Source organism: Ranitomeya imitator, chromosome 3 (genome assembly GCF_032444005.1).
Source record: "Ranitomeya imitator isolate aRanImi1 chromosome 3, aRanImi1.pri, whole genome shotgun sequence".
NCBI lineage: Eukaryota > Metazoa > Chordata > Amphibia > Anura > Dendrobatidae > Ranitomeya > Ranitomeya imitator.
In genome coordinates this window covers 331,350,206-331,375,218 of record NC_091284.1, presented here as the reverse complement: position 1 = coordinate 331,375,218, position 25,013 = coordinate 331,350,206, and the positions used below count along the sequence as shown (strand labels likewise).

At 45.4% G+C, this 25,013-nt stretch overlaps 1 protein-coding gene across 4 annotated transcripts in view; it reads right to left on the bottom strand.

Annotated features, from left to right (window-relative positions):
• WDTC1 (WD and tetratricopeptide repeats 1) overlaps positions 1 to 25,013 on the bottom strand; it is an 87,559-nt gene that overhangs the window by 6,503 nt on the left and 56,043 nt on the right. For all 4 annotated transcript variants that reach the window (XM_069756725.1, XM_069756727.1, XM_069756728.1 and 1 more), the window contains exons 10-11: positions 11,710 to 11,785; positions 11,486 to 11,570 (exon numbers count right to left, since the gene is read on the bottom strand). In XM_069756725.1, coding sequence (XP_069612826.1) covers positions 11,486 to 11,570; positions 11,710 to 11,785 — 161 coding nt within the window. The remainder of the gene's footprint in view (positions 1 to 11,485; positions 11,571 to 11,709; positions 11,786 to 25,013) is intronic.

The window sequence follows — 25,013 nt, the reverse complement described above, 5'->3', positions numbered from 1 at the left end:
TACACAGAAAAACTTTAGGCTCTTTTAATGATTAACATGAGAGCATGGAGGGGATTTTCCACCCACCCACCTCACCACTCCCAAATAAATAAAAAAAGAGAGATTCTGACTGCCAGACATGAGATATCGCCGCTATACAAGGAATCTTACAGATGTCTTAAAATGTATTGCTCTATAGCCCTGAATTATGTGACCTACAGTAGTCATAAATTCACAAGGTCTATAAATGAGAGCAGACTAAACTTTCATGACCTTAAGTGTGAACGATTGATCGGAACTTGCAGAAGGTGTTTACTTGCAGTTGTTGCTACTACTGGTGGAGAAAGTTTTATGCTTAACCACTTACCAACATCTGCCCTACATGTACGGCACAAGTCCATAGCGGGGGTATGGAGCAGGCTGATGGGGTGAGCTTGCCCCATACTCGGCAGGTAATGGCTGTATGTAACAACCAGGGCATGACTCTAATCAATCTGCCACCCACGCAGGGTCGGCTCCAGGTTTTTGAGGGCCCCGGGCAAAAGAGTCTCATTGCGCCCCCCCTTTAACACATACCACGATTCATAATGCACAGATACAGCAGAGAAATATAAGTATAATGCAATGCCAGATTATACATATTACATGTATAGGTATATATAGCTACAGTATATGATAGCTATTGTAAATTCTACAATACCATACAGCAGAGGGGCTTTATATAAGTCAACCCCTTATATGCCAATTTTTGTGACCTACTCCCTCTTCCTCAGTTACCAGTAGACATTTTATTGTTAGCTGAATCTTCTTCCTGTATTGAGCGGTCACATGGTACCGCTCATTACAGAAATGAATATGCGGCTCCACCTCCCATAGAGGTGGAGCCGCATATTCATGACTGAAAATGAACGGTAACTGTGACCACTCAATACAGCAGGAAGATGCAGCGCCGGGAGAAGCAGGGACTGCAGGGACCGCGCCGGAGCAGGTAAGTATACGGGGAGGGGAGCGCTGCGCGATATTTACCTGCTCCTCGTTCCGGTGCGGCTCCGTCTCCAGCGTCCTCTGGCAGTGACGCTCAGGTTAGAGGGCGCAGTGACGTAGTCAGTGTGCGCCCTCTGCTGAGCGTCAGTGCTGGAGACGGAGCCGCACGAGGAGCAGGTAAATATTGAAAGCGCCGAGTGTTATGATCTGGTGGCCTTGGAGCAGCATGAGACGTACTCTGGAGAAGGTGGAACCTGTACTGACCGCAAACCCTGAACTTAACAGCGCAACTAGAAGTAGCCGTGGGGGGTACCTAACACTCCCTAGACCCCTCGACACAGCCTAAGAAATAACTACCCCTAAAGACAGAAACAGGAAACCTATCTTGCCTCAGAGAAAATCCCCAAAGGAAAGACAGCTCCCCACAAATATTGACTGTGAGAGGAGAGGGAAATAACATACGCAGAAATGAAATCAGGATTTAGCATAGGAGGCCATACTAGCTAAAAAGAAAGAAGAGAACAGAGTACTATGCGGTCAGTATTAAAACACTAGAAAATATCCACCACAGAAAATACAAAACACCACATCTGACTAAAGACATAGATGGTATATCTGCATCTCCAGAGAAATAGCTAGGCTGCAAAAAATCCTTCACAGACTAAGCTGGACAAGACAAAAACATGAAAATGCACAGAACTATAAGGTCCACAGCAGGTGGACAGCAAAAACAAAGCCAGGACTTATCTTTGAAGAAAAGCACAGCAAACAGGAGAGACCAGAAGGGATGTGAATCCTCCAAAAACAATGGACAACTGGCACTGACTAAAGGATCAAGCAAGGCTATATAGCCCAGCCCAAATTGCAAAAAATAGATACACCTGATAAATGCTGCGATCCAACTACCGTAGCACTACCACTCATAACCACCGGAGGGAGCCCAAGAGCAGAATTCACAACAGTACCCCCCCATCCTTGAGGAGGGGTCACCGAACCCTCACCAGAGCCCCCAGGCCGATCAGGACGAGCCAAATGAAAGGCACAAACCAAACCATGTCAGCATGAACATCGGAGGCAACAACCCAAGAATTATCCTCCTGGCCATAACCCTTCCATTTGACCAGATACTGAAGCCTCCGCCTCGAAAAACGAGAATCCAAAATCTTCTCAACCACATACTCCAACTCCCCATCAATCAACACCGGGGCCGGAGGATCAACAGAGGGAACAACGGGCACTACATACTTCCGCAACAAAGATCTATGGAACACATTATGGATGGAAAGAGAGGCTGGAAGGGCCAAACGAAAAGACACTGGATTGATAATCTCAGAAATCCTATAAGGACCAATAAACCGAGGCTTGAACTTAGGGGAAGAAACCTTCATAGGAACATGACGGGAAGACAACCAGACCAAATCCCCAACCCGAAGCCTGGAACCAAAACACCGACGACGGTTAGCAAAACGTTGAGCCTCCTAATGAGACAACACCAAATTGTCCACCACATGAGCCCAAATCTGATGCAGCCTGTCAACCACAGAATCCACACCAGGACAATCAGAAGGCTCAACCTGCCCTGAAGAAAAACGAGGATGAAAACCAAAATTACAAAAGAAAAGGCGAAACCAAGGTAGCAGAACTAGCCCAATTATTAAGGGCAAACTCGGCCAATGGCAACAAAAGCCACCCAATCATCCTGATCAGCAGACACAAAGCATCTCAAATAAGTTTCCAAAGTCTGATTAGTTCGCTCGGTCTGGCCATTTGTCTGAGGATGAAATGCGGAAGAAAAAGACAAATCAATGCCCAGCCTAGCACAAAAGGCCCGCCAAAACCTAGAAACAAACTGGGAACCTCTATCGGACACAATATTCTCCGGAATGCCATGCAAACGAACCACATGCTGAAAAAACAACGGAACCAAAATCAGAAGAGGAAGGCAATTTAGGCAAAGGTACCAAATGAACCATCTTAGAAAACCGGTCACAAACCACCCAGATAACCGACATCCTCTGGGAAATCGGAAGATCTGAAATAAAATCCATAGAAATATGCGTCCAAGGTCTCTCAGGGACCGGCAAAGGCAAAAGCAACCCACTAGCGCTGGAACAGCAAGGCTTAGCCCGCGCACAAATCCCACAGGACTGCACAAAAGAACGCACATCCCGCGACAAAGAAGGCCACCAAAAGGACCTACCAACCAAATCTCTGGTACCAAAAATCCCAGGATGGCCAGCCAACACAGAACAATGAACCTCAGAAATCACTTTACTAGTCCATCTATCAGGAACAAACAGTTTCCCCACTGGACAGCGGTCAGGTTTATCAGCCTGAAACTCCTGAAGAACCCGTCGTAAATCAGGGGAGATGGCAGAGAGAATCACCCCTTCCTTCAGAATGCCGACCGGCTCAAGAACCCCAGGGGAATCAGGAAAAAAACTCCTAGAGAGGGCATCCGCCTTAACATTCTTAGTACCAGGAATGTACGAGACCACAAAATCAAAACGGGAGAAAAACAGGGACCATCGAGCCTGTCTAGGATTCAGCCGTTTGGCAGACTCGAGGTAAATCAGATTCTTATGATCGGTCAGGACCACAATACGGTGCTTGGCCCCCTCAAGCCAATGTCGCCACTCCTCAAATGCCCACTTCATAGCCAACAACTCCCGATTGCCAACATCATAATTGTGTTCCGCAGGTGAAAACTTCCGAGAAAAGAAGGCACACGGTTTCATCAAGGAACCATCAGAATTCCTCTGAGACAAAACGGCCCCTGCCCCAATCTCAGACGCGTCAACCTCAACCTGAAATGGAAGAGAAACATCCGGCTGACGCAACACAGGGGCAGAAGTAAATCGGCGTTTAAGCTCCTGAAAGGCAGAAACAGCCGCAGAAGACCAATTCGTCACATCAGCGCCTTTCTTCGTCAAATCGGTCAGAGGTTGAACCACACTGGAGAAGTTGGCAATGAAACAACGATAAAAATTAGCAAAGCCCAAGAATTTCTGAAGGCTCTTCACAGATGTGGGCTGAATCCAATCATGAATGGCCTGAACCTTAACCGGATCCATTTCTATAGATGCGGGAGAAAAAATGAAGCCCAAAAAAGAAACCTTCTGCACTCCAAAGAGGCACTTTGACCCCTTCACAAATAGAGCATTATTACGGAGGATCTGAAATACCATCCTGACCTGTTTCACATGAGACTCCCAATCATCGGAAAAAATCAAAATATCATCCAAATATACAACCATGAACTTATCAAGATAACTCCGAAAGATATCATGCATGAAGGATTGGAACACAGATGGAGCATTAGAGAGTCCGAATGGCATCACAAGGTATTCAAAATGGCCTTCGGGCGTATTAAATGCAGTTTTCCATTCGTCACCCTGCTTAATACGAATAAGATTATATGCCCCTCGAAGGTCAATCTTAGTAAACCAGCAAGCCCCCTTAATCCTAGCAAACAAATCAGTAAGCAAAGGCAACGGGTATTGAAATTTGACCGTGATCTTATTCAAGAGGCGATAATCAATACAGGGTCTCAAGGAGCCATCCTTCTTGGCAACAAAAAAAAAAACTGCTCCCAATGGTGAAGAAGATGGCCGAATATGCCCCTTCTCCAAAGATTCCTTAATATAGCTACGCATGGCGGCATGTTCTGGCACAGACAGGTTGAAAAGTCGGCTCTTAGGGAACTTACAACCTGGAATCAAGTCAATAGCACAATCACAGTCCCTATGTGGTGGAAGGGAACTGGATTTGGGCTCATCAAATACATCCTGGAAATCTGACAAAAACTCAGGAATTTCAGAAGAGGGGGAAGAGGAAATTGACATCAAAGGAACGTGACCATGAACCCCCTGACAACCCCTACTAGTCACAGACATAGATTTCCAATCTAACACCGGATTATGTAGCTGTAACCATGGAAAACCCAGCACAATATCATCATGCAAATTATGCAACACCAGAAAACGACAATCTTCCTGATGGGCTGGCGCCATGCGCATGGTCAGCTGTGTCCAAAACTGAGGTTTATTTTTAGCCAACGGTGTAGCATCAATGCCCCTTAAAGGAATAGGGTTCTGCAAAGGCTGCAAGGGGAAACCACAATGTCTGGCAAATTCTAAGTCCATTAAGTTCAGAGCGGCGCCTGAATCCACAAATGCCATAACAGAAAATGATGATAATGAGCAGATCAGATAACAGAAATTTAGGTTGTACAGTACTGATGGTAACAGAACTAGCGATTCTCTTTGTACGCTTAGGGCAATCAGAAATAATATGAGCAGAATCGCCGCAGTAAAAACACAACCTATTCTGACGCCTGAATTTTTGACGTTCAGCTTTAGACAAAATCCTATCACACTGCATAGGCTCAGGGCTCCGCTCAGAGGACAACGCCACAGTATGCACAACTCTGCGCTCGCGCAAGCGCCCATCAATCTGAATTGCCAGAGACATAGAAGGCGTGGGAACCCCACCATAACATCTTTAACGGATTCAGAAAGACCCTTTCTGAAAATTGCCGCCAAGGCATCCTCATTCCATTTAGTCAGTACAGACCATTTTCTAAATTTCTGGCAATACGATTCTGCCGCTTCTTGACCTTGACACAGGTCCAGCAAGATTTTCTCAGCTTGATCCACAGAATTAGGCTCATCATACAATAACCCCAATGCTTGAAAGAAAGAATCAACATTAAGCAAAGCAGGATTGCCAGTTTCCAGGGAAAATGCCCAATCCTGTGGGTCACCACGCAGCAGGGATATGATGATTTTAAAGTGCTGAATGGGATCACCAGAAGACCGGGGTCTCAATGCAAAAAACAGTTTACAGTTATTTTTGAAACTCAAAAATTTGGATCTGTCACCAAAGAATAAATCAGGAGTGGGAATCCTAGGTTCTGAGGCAGGAGACTGAACAATATAATCTGAAATACCCTGTACCCTAGCGGCAAGCTGATCCACACGAGAAACTAACTCCTGAACACTCATGTTATTACTAGGTTCCGTAGCCACCCAGAGATTAAGAGGGAGGAAAAGACAAAACAGGCTAAGGCTAATGGCTCAAAACCTTTCCTCCCTTCTTTTGAGATGCAATTAACTCATTGTTGGCCAGTTGTACGGTTATGATCTGGTGGCCTTGGAGCAGCATGAGACGTACTCTGGAGAAGGTGGAACCTGTACTGACCGCAAACCCTGACCTTAACAGCGCAACTAGAAGTAGCCGTGGGGGGTACCTAACACTCCCTAGACCCCTCGACACAGCCTAAGAAATAACTACCCCTAAAGACAGAGACAGGAAACCTATCTTGCCTCAGAGAAAATCCCCAAAGGAAAGACAGCCCCCCACAAATATTGACTGTGAGAGGAGAGGGAAATAACATACGCAGAAATGAAATCAGGATTTAGCATAGGAGGCCATACTAGCTAAAAAGAAAGAAGAGAACAGAGTACTATGCGGTCAGTATTAAAACACTAGAAAATATCCACCACAGAAAATACAAAACACCACATCTGACTAAAGACATGGATGGTATATCTGCATCTCCAGAGAAATAGCTAGGCTGCAAAAAATCCTTCACAGACTAAGCTGGACAAGACAAAAACATGAAAATGCACAGAACTATAAGGTCCACAGCAGGTGGACAGCAAAAACAAAGCCAGGACTTATCTTTGAAGAAAAGCACAGCAAACAGGAGAGACCAGAAGGGATGTGAATCCTCCAAAAACAATGGACAACTGGCACTGACTAAAGGATCAAGCAAGGCTATATAGCCCAGCCCAAATTGCAAAAAATAGATACATCTGATAAATGCTGCGATCCAACTACCGCAGCACTACCACTCATAACCACCGGAGGGAGCCCAAGAGCAGAATTCACAACAGCCGAGGGTCCTGAGCGAAGAGAGGAGAGTATGTGATTTTTTTTTTATTGCAGCAGCAGCCTTCTATATGGCACAGCTTGATAACGAGCATCTATGGGGCCATAATGAACGGTGCAGAGCATTCTATATGGGGCACAGTTTTATATGGAGCATCTATGGGGCCATAATGAACGGTGCAGAGCATTATATGTGGCACAGCTTTATATGGAGCATCTATGGGGTCATAATGAACGGTGCAGAGCATTCTATATGGCACAGCTTTATATGGAGCATCTATGGGGCCATAATGAACGGTATGCAGCATCTATTTTTATTTTTGAAATTCATGGGTAGCTGCTGCATTTCCTACCCTAGGCTTATACTCGAGTCAATAAGTTTTCCCAGTTTTTTGTGGCAAAATTAGGGGGGTCAGCTTATACTCGGGTCGGCTTATACTCGGGTCGGCTTATACTCGAGTATATACGGTACTTTGTATTGCCGTTCATACTGCACCCACACACACAAATGATACATCATTTGAAAGGTAATCTTGCCCCCTCCAGCAAGAAAATAGCCGAACAAACCACACATCCACGATATGATCACAAAATACACTTTAAACATTAATTTTCATAAATCTGCAGTAAGGAAAAATGATCTGCAGGTGGCACAACACTACCCCAAAGCATACTATCATAAAGCTGAAACAGATCCTAACATTTGTCTTGGGGGCTTTCCAGCATGCCGAACTCCTTGCCCAGCTGATTTCAGGCAGGTACATATAAAGTATTTGCTACATACGTGGAAGTAGAATAAAAAGTAAAACTTTACCTGTTTACGACTTCAGCTTTAAAACTGAAGATATAAATAAATGCAGCCTAAAAGGGACCAGAGGTCCTGAACCATCAGATTTTCCATATTATTGGACAGTCATTGAAAAGTCTATCTTCCTTCTAAGGTTGCAGCTTATTGGTGATCTGGAGTCACCTCTGGATCCAACCATAAGGGAAAAAAAGGTAAAATAATCTGAAGATATAACTTTTTTTTTTAAAGGGATATTTCCAATTATTATACAACCCCTGGCAAAAATTATGGAATCACCGGCCTTGGAGGATGTTCATTCAGTTGTTTAATTTTGTAGAAAAAAAGCAGATCACAGACACGGCACAAAACTAAAGTAATTTCAAATGGCAAATTTCTGGCTTTAAGAAACACTAAAAGAAATCAAGAACAAAAAATGTAGCAGTCAGTAATGGTTACTTTTTTAACCAAGCATAGGGGAAAAATTATGGAATCACTCAATTCAGAGGAAAAAATTATGGAATCATGAAAAACAAACAAACACAAAAAACACTCTAACACATCACTAGTATTTTGTTGCACCACCTCTGGCTTTTATTACAGCTTGCAGTCTCTGAGGCATGGACTTAATGAGTGTCAAACAGTACTCTTCATCAATCTGGCTCCAAGTTTCTCAGATTGCTGTTGCCAGATCAGCTTGGCAGGTTGGAGCCTTGTCATGGACCATTTTCTTTAATTTCCACCAAAGATTTTCAATTGGATTGAGATCCGGACTATTTGCACGCCATGACATTGACCTCATGCGTCTTTTTTCAAGGAATGTTTTCACAGTTTTTGCTCTATGGCAGGATGCATTATCATCTTGAAAATGATTTTATCATCCACAAACATCCTTTCAATTGATGGGATAAGAAAAGTGTCCAAAATATCAACAGAAACTTGTGCATTTATTGAAGACGTAATGACAGCCATCTCCCCAGTGCCTTTACCTGACATGCAGCTCGATATCATCAATGACTGTGGAAATTTGCATGTTCTCTTCAGGCAGTTATCTTTATAAATCTCATTGGAACGGCACAAAACAAAAGTTCCAGCATCATCACCTTGCCAAATGCAGATTAGCGATTCATCACTGAATATGACTTTCATCCAGTTATCCACAGTCCACGATTGCTTTTCCTTAGCCCACTGTAACCTTGTTTTTTTTTCTGTTTAGGTGTTAATGATGGCTTTCGTTTAGCTTTCCTGTATGTAATTCCCATTTTCTATAGGCGGTTTCTTACAGTTCGGTCATAGACGCTGACTCCAGTTTCCACCCATTCGCTCCTCGTTTGTTTTGTTGTGCATTTCCTGTTTTGGAGACATATTGCTTTAAGTTTCCAGTCTTGACGCTTTGATGTCTTCCTTGGTCTACCAGTATGTTTGCCTTTAACAACCTTCCCATGTTGTTTGTATTTGGTCCAGATTTTAGACACAGCTGACTGTAAACAACCAACATCTTTTGCAACATTGCGTGATGATTTACCCTCTTTTAAGAGTTTGATAATCCTCTCCTTTGTTTCAATTGACATCTCTCGTGTTGGAGCCATGATTCATGTCAGTCCACTTGGTGCAACAGCTCTCCAAGGTGTGATCACTCCTTTTTGGATGCAGACTAACAAGCAGATTTAATCTCATGCAGGTGTTATTTTGGGGTATGAAAATTTACAGAGCAATTCCATAATTTTTTCCTTAGAATTGAGTGATTCCATAATTTTCCCCCCATGCTTGGTTAAAAAAGTAACCATTACTGACTACCACATTTTTTGTTCTTGATTTCTTTTAGTGTTTCTTAAAGCCAGAAAGTTGCCATTTGAAATGGCTTTAGTTTTGTGCCATTTCTGTGATCTGCTTTATTTATACAAAATTAAACAACTGAATGAACATCATCCAAGGCCGGTGATTCCATAATTTTTGCCAGAGGTTGTACAATGGTGTAAATACTGTACGCTCAGTTATGGGGTCAATTCTCCTTCATCATTTTTACTGTCAAAGTGGCACTGCTGTACAGGGGGCTGCTCTGTTCACATACATAGGCCTGTGTTGCACTTCCGTACACTGCAGAAAGATGGCAGTGCCGCTGTGGCGGGGAAAAAAATGCTGCTGCCCCTGTTCTTTTGCAAGGTCCTGACAATCAGACGCCTTCTGATCAGTAAGTAAAATACCATTAAGTTTAATGTTGGGGGATCTCCTTTAGGCTGGAGTCACAAACAACGTATAAAAAAATAGTTCAGTTTTATCGCAGAAATGTTCCCTGAACAGTGATCCGTATGTCATCCGTGTGCAATGCGAGGATGCGATTTTCTCACATGTAAGCATCCGTGTGACATCCATATGGTGAGATTTTCTCGCCGGCTTGCAAAATGGACATATAATGGATCCATAGGCATAAATATTTGTGAGTTGAAAGTCCGTGTTGCCAAGCGAAAAGCCAAAAACATCACTGCTCTAGAGGAGATCTGCATGGAGGAATGGGCCAACATACCAACAACAGTGTGTGGCAACCTTGTGAAGACTTACAGAAAACGTTTGACCTCTGTCATTGCCAACAAAGGATATATTACAAAGTATTGAGATGAAATTTTGTTTCTGACCAAATACTTATTAACCACCATAATATGCAAATAAAATGTTAAAAAAACAGACAATGTGATTTTCTGGATTTTTTTTTCTCAGTTTGTCTCCCATAGTTGAGGTCTACCTATGATGTAAATTACAGACGCCTCTCATCTTTTTAAGTGGTGGAACTTGCACTATTGCTGACTGACTAAATACTTTTTTGCCCCACTGTGTATATATATATATATATATATACACACACACACACACACACACACACATTAGGTATTCTAGAATATTCTGACTGACAGAACGTGTTCAGTGAACGTGACTGAACTGTGTCGCACTGTGACTGACTGAACGTGTTCAGTAAAGGTGAGTGAACTATGTCGCACTGTGACTGACAGAACGTGTTCAGTAAACGTGACTGAACTACGTGGAACTGTGACTGACAGAACTTGTTCAGTAAACGTGAGTGAACTATGTCGTATTGTGACTCACAGAACTTGTTCAGTAAGGCTATGTGCACACGTTCAGGATTTCTCGCAGAAAATTCCTGAGAAAAACTGGACATTTTCTGCAAGAAATCCGCAAAAAAAATGCGTTTTTGCCGCGGTTTTTCCCGGACACTTCCCAATGCATTTTGTAGTGGGAAATCCGCAAGAAAACGCAAAATTACTGAACATGCTGCGTTTTTTACCGCGATGCCTTTTTGTTTGCGGAAAAAAACGTATCTTCTGCACCAAAAATGAGGAATTCATTCTAAATGATGAGATGCTTATTGTATGCGTTTTTTTGCGGTTTTATAGCGTTTTTATCGGGAAAAACCGCAAAAAAAACGCAATGTGTGCACACAGCCTAAACGTGACTGAACTACGTGGCACTGTGACTGACAGAACTTGTTCAGTAAACGTGACTGAGCTACGTGGCACTGTGACTGACAGAACTTGTTCAGTAAACGTGACTGAACTACAGCCGGACTGCGCCTGTCGCTGATTGGTTGCGGGCTGCTGGTGCGACCATTGAGCGACGCAGGATTTCCATTACAGACAAACAGACAGAATTAGACGATTATATAGTAGATATGTCAGTGACACACATACCTCTCTGTGTTCATCATCTCATTAAATACATTTACATTTGACCAGCTTAATTTTCCTGAAATTGCTTGCGCCCCCGACAACCAATGTGCAAAAATTTTGCACGGGCCAACTAGTATTCATATAAAGGTATATCTTTTCTTACCCAGCTATATTCTTTGTATCATTTACTCGGATCCCATTACTGTAAAGATGAATTCCATTCGTTGAGGTCTTGAAATTCTGGAGTTCTGGACGAGAAGTAGTAAGACAAATTGTAATTGTAACATTAAGTGACTGTACAAAAGTAAACTAATCATAATGGCTAAAATACTACTAACAATAATAACAATATGTATCACTCACAAGATAATTTGGAGAGAAATTTACCTCCAGGTGTCTGATGAGCTTTGGGTAGCAGGAATGTACAAGGTTTTTGCTTAAAAGTTAAGTCAAAGAGGTATACCTAGAAAAAAAAAATGAGATTCAAGTCATTTCAAACGCTCTAAAGAAGGAAATCAGGCAGCTGACTGCATGTTAGTCCACTTCTACATGTTGCAGAAAAATGATAAATGATAATTACTTACTGGTAATTTGATTTTTCAGAGCCATGACAACACCGCACATTGAGAGATGGTATCCGCCCCCAGGAACAGGAAACCTGTAGCAGAGATAAAAGAAGGGGGCCGCACCTCTCTCCTCAGTTTCTGTTTCAGAGTATGCAAGGTAACCGCCAAATTAGTACACCTGTATATTATTTAACAAGGTCACTCTTATACATCTTCTTTTACGTTTAACGGGGTTCTTTTTTTTTTTTTGTGCATCACACAACCATCACCAAGTTAGGGCGGGAACTAATCCGGTGCGGTCATGGCTCTGGAAAATCAAATTACCGGTAAGTAATTATCATTTTTTCCCTTCCCCATGACAGCACCGCACATTGAGAGGAAGAAATATAATAGAATCCTAGGGTGGGACAACAGCAGATAACACTTTCCTACCGAATCATACATTTGAGGGCCCTAGGTCTAGCCTGTAGTGGCGGAAGAAAGCGGAGGGTGAAGACCACACTGCTGCTCTGCAAATCTTTTCTACAGACGCATTTGCCCTTTCAGCCCAGGACGTGGCTATGGTCCTTGTAGAGTGAGCCCTTATACCCAGTGGGAGGAGTCTGACCTGAGGAAGAGTAAGACAGTGCAATAGCCATACGAAGCCACCGTTGAAAAGTTGATTTTGAAACTTTTTTACCCGTTTGTCCCCTGGAAGGTGACAAAAAGGGTTGCCGACTGTCGCCATGAATTTGACATTTCTATGTATTGGAGTAGGCAACGTCTTACATCAAGGTAATGAAAAGCTTGTTCTCCCCGGGATTTTAGATTTGCACAAAACGAGGGCAAAATTATTTCCTGGTCCCTGTGATATTTTGAATTGACCTTTGGAAAGAAGGCCGGGTCAGTTTTTATGATCACTCTGTCCTCCAAAAAGGTAGTATATGGAGGATTTACAGAAATAGCTTGCAGCTTGCAGATATGCCGAGCCGACATTAGGGCAACCAGGAGCACTGTTTTTAAAGTTAAAGTCTTTTCCGAGATAGAAGCAAGAGGCTCAAAAGGAGGAGAGGTTAAGGCATCTAGGACTAAATTTAGATCCCAGGGAGGCACCTTAGGTAATAATTTTGAGGGTCTCGCTGCAAATAAAGCTCAGATGAACCGATAGACCCAGGGGTGATCTGCAAGTGTTTGGTCAAACAATGCACCCAGGGCAGAGACTTGTACTTTTAGGGTGTTCGTAGATAACCCTCTTTCCAGCCCTTTTTGAAGGAATTCCAGTATTTCTTTTACTGGGACTTTCTGGCTCGTATTGGACAACTTCCGTCCCGAGAATTCCAGGAATTTTTCCCATATCTTTTGGTATTTGACAGATGTTACATTCTTTCTGCTGGTGAGCAAGGTGTCTACCAAAGAGTTTGAGAAACCCTTTGCTAGTAAAGGTACCGTCACACTAGACGATATCGCTAGCGATCCGTGACGTTGCAGCGTCCTCGCTAGCGATATCGCCCAGTGTGACAGGCAGCAGCGATCAGGCCCCTGCTGTGCTGTCGCTGGTCGGGGAAGAAAGTCCAGAACTTTATTTCGTCGCTGGACTCCCCGCAGACATCGCTGAATCGGCGTGTGTGACACCGATTCAGCGATGTCTTCACTGGTAACCAGGGTAAACATCGGGTAACTAAGCGCAGGGCCGCGCTTAGTAACCCGATGTTTACCCTGGTTACCATCCTAAAAGTAAAAAAAACAAACACTACATACTTACCTACAGCCGTCTGTCCTCCAGCGCTGTGCTCTGCTCTCCTCCTGCACTGACTGTGAGCGTCGGTCAGCCGGAAAGCAGAGCGGTGACGTCACCGCTCTGCTTTCCGGACGCTGTGCTCACACAGACAGTACAGGAGGAGTGCAGAGCACAGCGCTGGAGGACAGACGGCTGTAGGTAAGTATGTACTGTTTGTTTTTTTTACTTTTAGGATGGTAACCAGGGTAAACATCGGGTTACTAAGCGCGGCCCTGCGCTTAGTTACCCGATGTTTACCCTGGTTACCGGCATCGTTGGTCGCTGGAGAGCGGTCTGTGTGACAGCTCTCCAGCGACCAAACAGCGACGCTGCAGCGATCCGGATCGTTGTCGGTATCGCTGCAGTGTCGCTTAGTGTGACGGTACCTTAACAGTCCCCTTTCAAGTTCCAGGTGGAGAGATGAAATCTGTGCACTTGAGGATGTAGCACTGGGCCCTGGTGTAAGAGATTTGGGATGTCCGGGAGGATCCATGGGTCCGAGATAGACATGCGTCTGAACCATGTCAACCATGCCCTTTTCGGCCAAAAGGGTGCTACAAGGATTATCCGCGCCTTGTCCTCTCGAATCTTCTTTAGGACTATCGGAATTAATGAAATTGGAGGAAATGCATATCCCAGATTAAACTTCCATTGGTGCAGCAGTGCATCTACTCCTTCCGGGTGTTCTCTTGGATTGAGGGAGTAGAATCTGTTTACCTGTCGGTTCTTTCTTGTGGCATATAAATCTATCTCTGGCATGCCCCAGATAGCACAGATTTTACCAAATACGTCTTGATTTAGGGACCACTCTCCCAGGTGTAACACATGACGACTTAAGAAGTCCGCCACAAGATTCTCTGTTCCTTTTAAGTGTGTTCCTGATAGGGACAAAATGTTGCTTTCTGCCCATTCGAACATTTGTTTGGCTTCCAAAATCAGGGATGTTGATCTTGTTCCTCCTTGTCGTTTTATGTACGCTATGGTGGTACTGTTGTCGGACAGTATTGTGACGTGCTTCCCTTGGACTTCTCTTCCTACATGAAGAAGTGCTCGCCTCACCGCTGTTAACTCCTTTAGGTTGGAGGATGTTGCTCTCATTGAGGGTTCCCATGGACTCTGTACAACTAGATCTGGCAAGTGCTCTCCCCAACCTAATGGCCCTGCATATGTAGTTAGTACTACCAGGTTTTGAATCGACCATGGTACAGCATTTTTTAGGTTTTTAGTGCTCAGCGACCATTTTAATGATTCTTATACCTGCAGTGATGGGAGAATGTTCCGATTCAGATTGCATGGAACCACTGACTGTTTGGACAGGATCTGATACTGTAACTCTCTTGTAAGGGCTTGTGCCCACTGGACTGCTAGAATTGTAGCTGATAGGACGCCTAGAAGTGACCCAGCTGATCTTTATAGAGATGGGCTGACCCAGCTGTACCTGGCGTATTTTTTGAAGGATGGTGTGAATTTTTCTGTCTGGGAGAATGCATTTCTGTTCGATTGAATCCAATTGGATCCCCAGGAATTCCTGTATCTGGGTTGGATTTAGTCTTGACTTTTTGAAGTTGATTATCCAGCCCAAATTTGTCACTATTTCTAGTACCCTTGTGGCCACCTTTTCGCATTTTTGTTTGTCGTCTGCTACAACAAGAAAGGCGTCCAAATAGGGTACCAGCAGTATATCTTCCTTACTTATGTAAGATGCTATTTCGGGGATTATTTTTGTAAATATACGGGGAGCTACTGAGACCCCGAAGGGAAGGCACCGATATTGTAGGTGAGTGGGAACCTGAGCAATTTCCACTACCAATCTTAGATACTGATGGTGTTCTTCGCAAATGGGTACATGGTAGGATGAGTCGGTTAGGTCTATTACCACCATGTAACAACATGGACTGAGTAGCTTCACTGCTGATTTTAGGGTCTCCATTTTGAACTTCTCCACCCGGATATACTGGTTTAACGATTTTAGGTTGAATATCGTTCTCATTGAGCCATCTGGTTTTGGTGTAAGGAAAAGGGTACTGTAGAACCCTTCTCCTACTTGTTGATGCGGTACGTTTTTTAGTACTTTTTTCTGTAGGAGGATTTGAATTTCTTTCTCTAGTGCGGCTTGATTTTTTTTGGACACTTGAGTGAAAATAACCCTCCGTGGTGACCTGATGAAATTTAATCGCATGACCTCGGATAATAAATTTGTTATCCATTGTGAGGAAGGTAGCGCTAACCACTGATGGAAGAAATGTCGGAGCCTTCCTCCCACTGGATTCCTGGCGTCATTGCTGCTTTGAGTGTGATCTAGGGGGAGGTTTATTGAATAGGAATCTCCTATCTTTTCTCCAGGGTCTGCCTCGCATGGACCTATCATCAGAGCGTCCCCGGCCACCTCTATTTCCAGATCCTCGAAAGGATGAGCGAGTATCACCCCAACAGCGTTTAGAGAAGGGAGAGAGTGGAAACTGTTTCTTTTTATCCAACGCTTTTTCCAATAGTTCGTCTAATGCTTTCCTAAAAAGGTATTGACCTTCACAAGGGACTGCACAAAGTTTTAATTTTGACTGGAAGTCTGCGTTCCAGGTTTTTAGCCATAATGCCCTATGCCCTGAGTTTGATAGGGTGCATGCTCGCGCGGCACATTGAACGGAGTCCGCTAGAAAACCTGCAGCCTTCTGTAGTGAGGGTATTGCCTCTAACAGTCTTTCTCTCGGGCATTTGTTTTTAATTTGATAATTTAATTCCTCCAACCACTTAACTATAGCATGAGCTGTGTAAGTAGCGGCAACCCCCGGCTTGAATGACCACGCCGACGCCTCCCAAGCGGACTTTAAGAAAGCATCAGCCTTCTTGTCGAGGGGGTCCTTTAATGCACCCATATCCTCAAATGGTAAAGCTATTCCTCTAGAGGTGCTAGGGATGGCTGCATCTAGTTTTGTGGCTTTCTCCCATTTATCACAGACTTCTTCATCAAACGGATATTTACGTTTTAGTGTCTGTGGTACCGACATCTTTTTGTTGGGTTTTTTCCATTTTCTTTTCATTCAATTTAGGAGGTTTTCATGAAAGGGAAAAATTTTACGTTTTTTTTCCCTCCAAATTGCTAAACATGGAATCTTGTACGGTATGTTGTTCCTTGGGCGTTTCAACCCCCATAGTGGACCTCACCAATTTTAGCAATTCCCCAATATTCTCGGATAAAAAATAAGGGTGGCCGCATTACTCATCCGATGAGTCTAGCTCTGACATTTCGGAGGAGGTTAATTCTCCCAGCTTTTCCTCTGAGTCTACATCAGAAATTTGTTTTTTTTTTTTAGAGGTATACTGACGGCTACTGTTCTATCAATACATGGCCGACAGATCCGTTTTTCGTATGTCTTAGGGAGGGTTATCCTGCATAACGCACACACCCTATTCTTCTGTTTGGTTGTGGCTTTTTTACCCTAAAATATAAACATGATTATAGGGCCACCAGTACTGGTGTGTTTCGCCTTACAAAGGCACTCACCCACCGAACTCATGAATACCACGACAGGCTGTGGGTCCTCCACTGGTGCGCTTCCATCTGCAGCAGGTTCCGCATGCTTGAGGCTGCTCACCGCTGGTTCTGTGCGCAGCTTTGTTTTTTATGACTGGAGCAGTGTGCGCGCTCCTGGAACAACTCCCATCCGGAAGCGTCCAGCACACCCTCTCACTCCGGAATGTGATGTCACTTCCGGCGTGACCGGAAGTCGTCACCCATTCAGTCGGTGCCAGTGTCGTGATGGGCACGCCTACACACCGGCCAAGCCTCCTGACAAGAGCGGCCGCTGGGGAGTCCAGTAAGGGGACGAGTGCGGCACAGACAGCTCCCCATGACCGGGATTACAGACGCGCACCACCGTGTCCAGCTGCATCCCCCCCCGTGGACCTCGGCCTCCGGACCGGAAACATCAGAGCGGGATCCCTCTGGAGGTATTTCAACCACAGGCATCCACCTGCAGGACCTGGAAACTAAAAACTGAGGAGAGAGGTGCCGCCCCCTTCTTTTATCTCTGCTACAGGTTTCCTGTTCCTGGGGGCAGATACCATCTCTCAATGTACGGTGCTGTCATGGGAAAGGGAAAAATGAATGCCTTGTTTGAATAATTCAAAAAAATTAAAGCTGGAGTGACAGAAAGCGCAAATAGTGTAATAACGCTCACCAATTAACGCATGTAAAGGCTGCTGCTGGGCCACCAATAAAATGCCATGCAGTAAAAGGGGAATACGGTGGTGGTTCAGACAAATTTCCAGATTCATTATGGTGACAACTATCAGTCACCCAACCATCACATATACTCCCATGGGATGAACATATTAATCCGGAGAACAAATGGAAGTTTGTATAAAAATTAACAAGCTTTATTGGAGACAATACATATACTGGTGGTGGTGGTTCAGAGTCCGCGCTGCCCAAGGTGCAAAGGTGTAGTAACACACAAGTTTAAAGCATGAATGCGGTTTATTGTGTCAACGTGTTTCAAGGTTTCCAAAGCTCTTCATCAGGATCAAACCACAACGACAGCCATCATTGTGGTTTGCTCCTGATGAAAAGGTTTGGAAACCTTCAAAGACAATAAACCGCATTCATGCTTTAAACTTTTGCATGACCACACATTTGCAACTTGGGCAGCGCAGACTCTGAACTACTGTATTCCTCTTTTTCTGCTTGTTTGAATAATTAGAATTATTCATTTATTTTCATAATGGAGGGTCACTGTATAGTAGCAGTCCTTGCCACAACATGGTAAACAGTATCTCAGTCCTTATTCTTCAGTGTTACTATTCTATAGTAGAGCAGTATGCATTATACAAAAAGATGCCGGCAAATTACTATCTTACTGCATGGCAAGTCACATCACTCTTTCACACTAAAGGAATTGCACATCTGAATTTAAAAAAAGACATAAAATGCATACAGCAGCTCTAAAATGATAAACCATACTCACCTCACCAATTCAATGCCACTCCTTCAGTTCTGTCCATGGCCCACTCACGTCTCCATACATCCTCTTCTAACCGTAAAGGCAACTGAAGCTAATAACTGGCCAAGGTGGTGGTGCATTGGTTACAGAGCACTCACACATCAGACACATGGAGCCAATGTTGGACTGGGATGCCAAGGGCTCACCAGTGACCAACTCCAGGGCCCCACTTTTCAGCCAAATGCAAATGTGACATTATCCTCAATCACAAATTTATACAACAATGCACTTAGTAGATTGTTAACTGAATAAGATGCTGCCTTTGTCTGTATATAGTGATTCAAGTATAAAGTGCCAAGTACTGCTCATATAAGAGGGTGGTGGCCCACTCTTGCACAGGGGCCCACCGGAGGTTTCTCCTGCTTTCCTGTAGGCCAGTCCAAGCCTGCATACACCACTCACATACCAAACACATGTAGCACACACACCACTCACATATCAGACACATGTAGCACACACACCACTCACATATCAGACACATGTAGCACACACATCGCTTACGTATCAGACACATGTAGCACATACATCGCTCACATATCACACATGTAGCACGCATACTATGAGATTGATTTGTGAGCAGAGTGCACACACCGGTCACAAATCAGACACGCACCACTTACATATCAGACACATGTAGCACACCACTTACATATCATACATATGTATCATACCACTCACATATCAGACATATGGTGCATATATACTACGCACATATCAGATATATGGTGCATACACACCTGTCACGATCTCACTGGGGGTCGGTCTGCGGACGGCAAAACACACCCTCAATGGGATGGTAAAGGGGAGAGGAAGGCCCTAAAAATAGGGAATGAGGGATGGGACATGTCCTGAGCTACAGCTTGAGCCTGTCCCTGCACTCCCCTAATGCCCTAAGCGGGTCCTTCCCCCCACCACTGTCACGAACCTCGCCCCTCACTGTTACCTCACACAGCCCTGGCTAGTGAACTGGCCGGCAAGGGCGCTAGCCTCACCACTGCAAATGGTACAAACACAGAGGGTAGTGACAAGCACGAGACAAAGTAGAAACACAAAACTTAGCTCCAGGTGCTGCTGCCAAGCTCCACGCTACAGAGGACATGGAAAAAGGTCACCAAACTCCAGAAGTAGCTGAGACAGTGCTGACACCAGAGAGCTGCAACAGCAAGGCTAGTCTCCATAGAATAACTCTATCACCAACAGTCAGATGATGCATCAGGTGACCATTTAAAGGATGGTGGGAGTGGTCACAACCACATCAGCTGACCTAGCAACTCAGCAGCTGCACCAAGCTGCTAGCAAGAAAAACTGACATTAACCCCTGCTGGCCTGAAAGGGAAAAAAAGCTACATTTAAATAATAGTGGAACTAGAGCTGCCACGAATCCAACAATGGATCATGACAAAACCACTCACATATCAGACACATGTAGCACACATACTACTCACATATCAGACACATGGCATAGACCCATTAAAAGATGATGATAATAATAAGCTAATGATAGAGGACAAAAATAAGGCTGAGATATTAAACAGGACTTTTCATCCATGTTAACCAATGAACTAACTGTTCCAGGGATCATTCAACAAGGCAAAAATCAAAGTGCACCACCTGAGTTAATTACCGTATATACTAGTGTATAAGCTGAGATTTTTCACACATTTTTTTGTGCTGAAAACGCCCTTCTCAGCTTATACACAAGTCATTGCCGGCAGGGGAGGGAGGTTGGGGGAGCAGAAGACATCATACTCACCCTCTTGGTGCCATCGCTGCATATCAGTCCCTGCATCTCGGGCCCCGACATCTCTCTTCCTATCTTCCTTCCTGTGCTGAGCGGTCATATTCATTACTTTAATGAGCGGTATCACTGAACGCACAGGAAGGAAGACAGGAAGAGAGATGCCGGCGCCCGAAATGCAGGGACTGATATGCAGCGCCAGGAGGGTAAGTAGGACTGGGGAGGGTGAGCCATGCGATATTCACCTGCCCCCGTTCCACCAACGCACTGTGTATTCCTGGCATGTCCACTGGCTGTGACATTCAGGTCAGAGGGCGCGATGATGTGGTTAGTGTGTGCCCTCTGCCTGAACAGTCACTGCAGAGAGCTGTCGACGCTGAGGATCAGCGGGCAGCGACGAGAGGTGAGTATGTCTTTTTTTTTTTTTTAATCACAGCAACAGCATTATATGGAGCATATTTTTTTATGGTGCATCTTATGGGGCCATCATTAACCCCTTGCCGACCTGTGACGCCACGTAGGAGTCATGAAAGTCGTTGTCAATCCAACCTGTGACGCCTATGTGGAGGGATCGCGTCCCTGCAGATCGGGTGAAAGGGTTAACTCCAATTTTACCCGATCTCCAGGGACAGGGGGAGTGGTACTTCAGCCCAGGGGGGTTGGATTCACAACTACCCCCTCCCCCCCCCCCCCCCCCCCCCCCCGTGGCTACGATGGCTCTGATTAGCAGTTTCCCTTTCAACAGCCAATCAGAGCGATTTGTAATATTTCACCTATGAAAACTGGTGAAATATTACAATCCAGCCATGTCCGATGCTGCAATATCATCGGCCATGTGGCTGTAAACCCTGATCTGCCCCCCCCCCCCCACCGATCTCTCCAGTCCTCCGTCCTGTGCTCCGCTCCCCTCCGTCGTCCTGTCTGCTCCCCGTCCTCCTGTCCGCTCCCCCCGTGCTCCGATCCCATCTCCCCCATACTTACCGAGCCTCCCTGTGTCCGTCCGTCTTCTCCATGGGCGCCGCCATCTTCCAAAATAGCAGGCGCATGCACAGTGCTCCCGCCGAATCGGCCAGCCGGCCGATTCATTCCAGGTACAATTTGATCACTGTGATAAAACACACAGTGATCAAAATAAAAAATAGTAAATAAACCCCCCCTTTATCACCCCCATAGGTAGGGACAATAATAAAATAAAGAAAATATATATTTTTCTTTTTTCCACTAGGGTTAGGGTTAGAACTAGGGTTAGGGCTAGGATTAGAACTAGGGTTAGGGTTAGAATTAGGCTATGTGCACACGGTGCGGATTTGGCTGCAGATCCGCAGCGGATTGGCCGCGGATCCGCAGCGAATTGGCTGCAGTTTTCCATCAGGTTTACAGTACCATGTAAACCTATGGAAAACCAGATCCGCTGTGCCCATGGTGCGGAAAATACCGCGCGAAAACGCTGTGTTGTATTTTCCGCAGCAAGTCAATTCTTTGTGCGGATTCCGCAGCGTTTTACACCTGTTCCTCAATAGGAATCCGCAGGTGAAATCCGCACAAAAAAACACTGGAAATCCGCTGTAAATCCGCAGGTAAAACGCAGTGCCTTTTACCTGCGGATTTTTCAAAAATCGTGCGGAAAAATCTCACATGAATCCACAACATGGGCACATAGCCTTAGGGTTAGGGTTGGAATTCGGGCTAGGGTTGGAAATAGGGTTAAGATTAAGCTTGTGGTTAGGGTTAGGGGTGTGTTGGTGTTAAAGTTGTTGATAGGGTTGGGATTAGGGTTAGGATTGGGATTAGGGTTAGGATTAGGGCTGGGATTGGGGTTGTGGTTAGGGCTATGTTGGGTTAAGGGTTGTGATTAGGGTTATGGCTACAGTTGGGAGTTAGAATTGAGGGATTTCCACTGTTTAGGCACATCACGGGTCTCCAAATACAACATGGCGCCACTATTGATTCCAGCCAATCCAGCCAATCTTGCGTTCAAAAAGTCAAATAGTGCTCCCTCCCTTCCGAGCCCTGACGTACGCCCAAACAGTGGTTTACCCCCACATATGGGGTACCAGCGTACTCAGGACAAACTGGGCAACAACTATTGGGGTCCAATTTCTCCTGTTACTCTTGTGAAAATAAAAAATTGCAGGCTAAAATATAATTTTTGAGGAAAGAAAAATGATTTTTTTTATTTTCACGGCTCTGCGTTGTACTGAACCAAAGAAGAAAAAGACACTGCATAAATGTGTGCACACCTATGTATCAAAAGAGTAACAACTTTATTATAAGACACACAGCAATACAAAATATAAAACCATTAACCCCTTCCCGACCCATGACGCCACGTAGGCGTCATGAAAGTCGGTGCCAATCCGACCCATGACGCCTATGCGGCGTCATGGAAAGATCGCGTCCCTGCAGGCCGGGTGAAAGGGTTAACTCCCATTTCACCCGATCTGCAGGGACAGGGGGAGTGGTAGTTTAGCCCAGGGGGGGTGGCTTCACCCCCTCGTGGCTACGATCGCTCTGATTGGCTGTTGAAAGTGAAACTGCCAATCAGAGCGATTTGTAATATTTCACCTATTATAACGGGTGAAATATTACAATCCAGCCATGGCCGATGCTGAAATATCATCGGCCATGGCTGGAAATACTAATGTGCCCCCACCCCACCCCACCGATCGCCCCCGCAGCCCCCCGATCTGGCCGGTACACTGCTCTGGCTCCCCTCCGTCCAGTGCTCCGCTCCCCCCCGTGCTCTTGTCCGCTCCCCCCGTGCTCCAATCACCCCCCCTGCACTCCGATCCACCCCCCCGTACTCCGTTCCACCCCCCCGTGCTCCATTCCAGCCCCCCCGTGCTCCATTCCAGCCCCCCCGTGCTCCGTTCCACTCCTCCCGCGCTCCGATTCCCCCCCCGTGCTCCGATCCCCCCCTCGTGGTCCCCCCCCACCCCATCATACTTACCGATCCAGCCGGGGTCCCGTCCGTCTTCTCCCTGGGCGCCGCCATCTTCCAAAATGGCGGGCGCATGTGCAGTGCGCCCGCCGAATCTGCCGGCCGGCAGATTCGTTCCAAAGTGCATTTTGATCACTGAGATATAATCTATCTCAGTGATCAAAATAAAAAAAATAATAAATGAACCCTCCCCTTTGTCACCCCCATAGGTAGGGACAATAAAAAAATAAAGAAATTTTTTTTTCCACTAATGTTAGAATAGGGTTAGGGTTAGGGGTAGGGTTAGGGTTAGGGTTAGGGTTAGGGTTAGGGCTAGGGGTAGGGGTAGGGTTAGGGGTAGGGCTAGGGTTAGGGCTAGGGGTAGGGTTAGGGCTAGGGTTAGGGTTTCGGTATGTGCACACGTATTCTGGTCCTCTGCGGATTTTTCCGCTGCGGATTTGATAAATCCGCAGTGCTAAACCGCTGCGGATTTATGGCGGATTTACCGCGTTTTTTTCTGCGCATTTCACTGCGGTTTTACAACTGCGATTTTCTATTGGAGCAGTTGTAAAACCGCTGCGGAATCCGCACAAAAGAAGTGACATGCTGCGGAATGTAAACCGCTGCGTTTCCGTGCAGTTTTTCCGCAGCATGTGTACAGCGATTTTTGTTTCCCATAGGTTTACATTGAACTGTAAACTCATGGGAAACTGCTGCGGATCCGCAGCGTTTTCCGCAGCGTGTGCACATACCTTTAGAATTAGGCTATGTGCACACGGTGCGGATTTGGCTGCGGATTCGCAGCAGTGTTCCATCAGGTTTACAGTACCATGTAAACATATGAAAAACCAAATCCGCTGTGCCCATGGTGCGGAAAATACCGCGCGGAAACGCTGCGTTGTATTTTCCGCAGCATGTCAATTCTTTGTGCGGATTCCGCAGCGTTTTACACCTGTTCCTCAATAGGAATCCGCAGGTGAAATCCGCACAAAAAACACTGGAAATCCGCGGAAAATCCGCAGGTAAAACGCAGTGCCTTTTACCCGCGGATTTTTCAAAAATGGTGCGGAAATATCTCACACGAATCCGCAACGTGGGCACATAGCCTTAGGGTTAGGGTTGGAATTAGGGTTGTGGTTAGGGTTAGGGGTGTGTTGGGGTTAGGGTTGTGGTTAGGGGTGTGATTAGGGTTATGGCTACAGTTGGGATTAGGGTTAGGGGTGTGTTGGGGTTAGTGTTGGAGGTAGAATTGAGGGGTTACCACTGTTTAGGCACATCAGGGGTCTCCAAACGCAACATGGCGCCACCATTGATTCCAGCCAATCTCGTATTCAAAAAGTCAAATGGTGCTCCCTCACTTCCGAGCCCCGACGTGTGCCCAAACAGTGGTTTACCCCCACATATGGAGTACCAGCATACTCAGGACAAACTGCGCAACAATTACTGGGGTCCAATTTCTCCTGTTACCCTTGTGAATCTAAAAAAATGCTTGCTAAAACATAATTTTTGAGGAAAGAAAAATGATTTTTTATTTTCACGGCTCTGCGTTGTAAACGTCTGTGAAGCACTTGGGGGTTCAAAGTGCTCACCGCATATCTAGATAAGTTCCTTGGGGGGTCTAGTTTCTAAAATGGGGTCACTTGTGGGGGGGTTCTACTGTTTAGGCACACCAGGGGCTCTGCAAACGCAACGTGACACCCGTAGACCATTC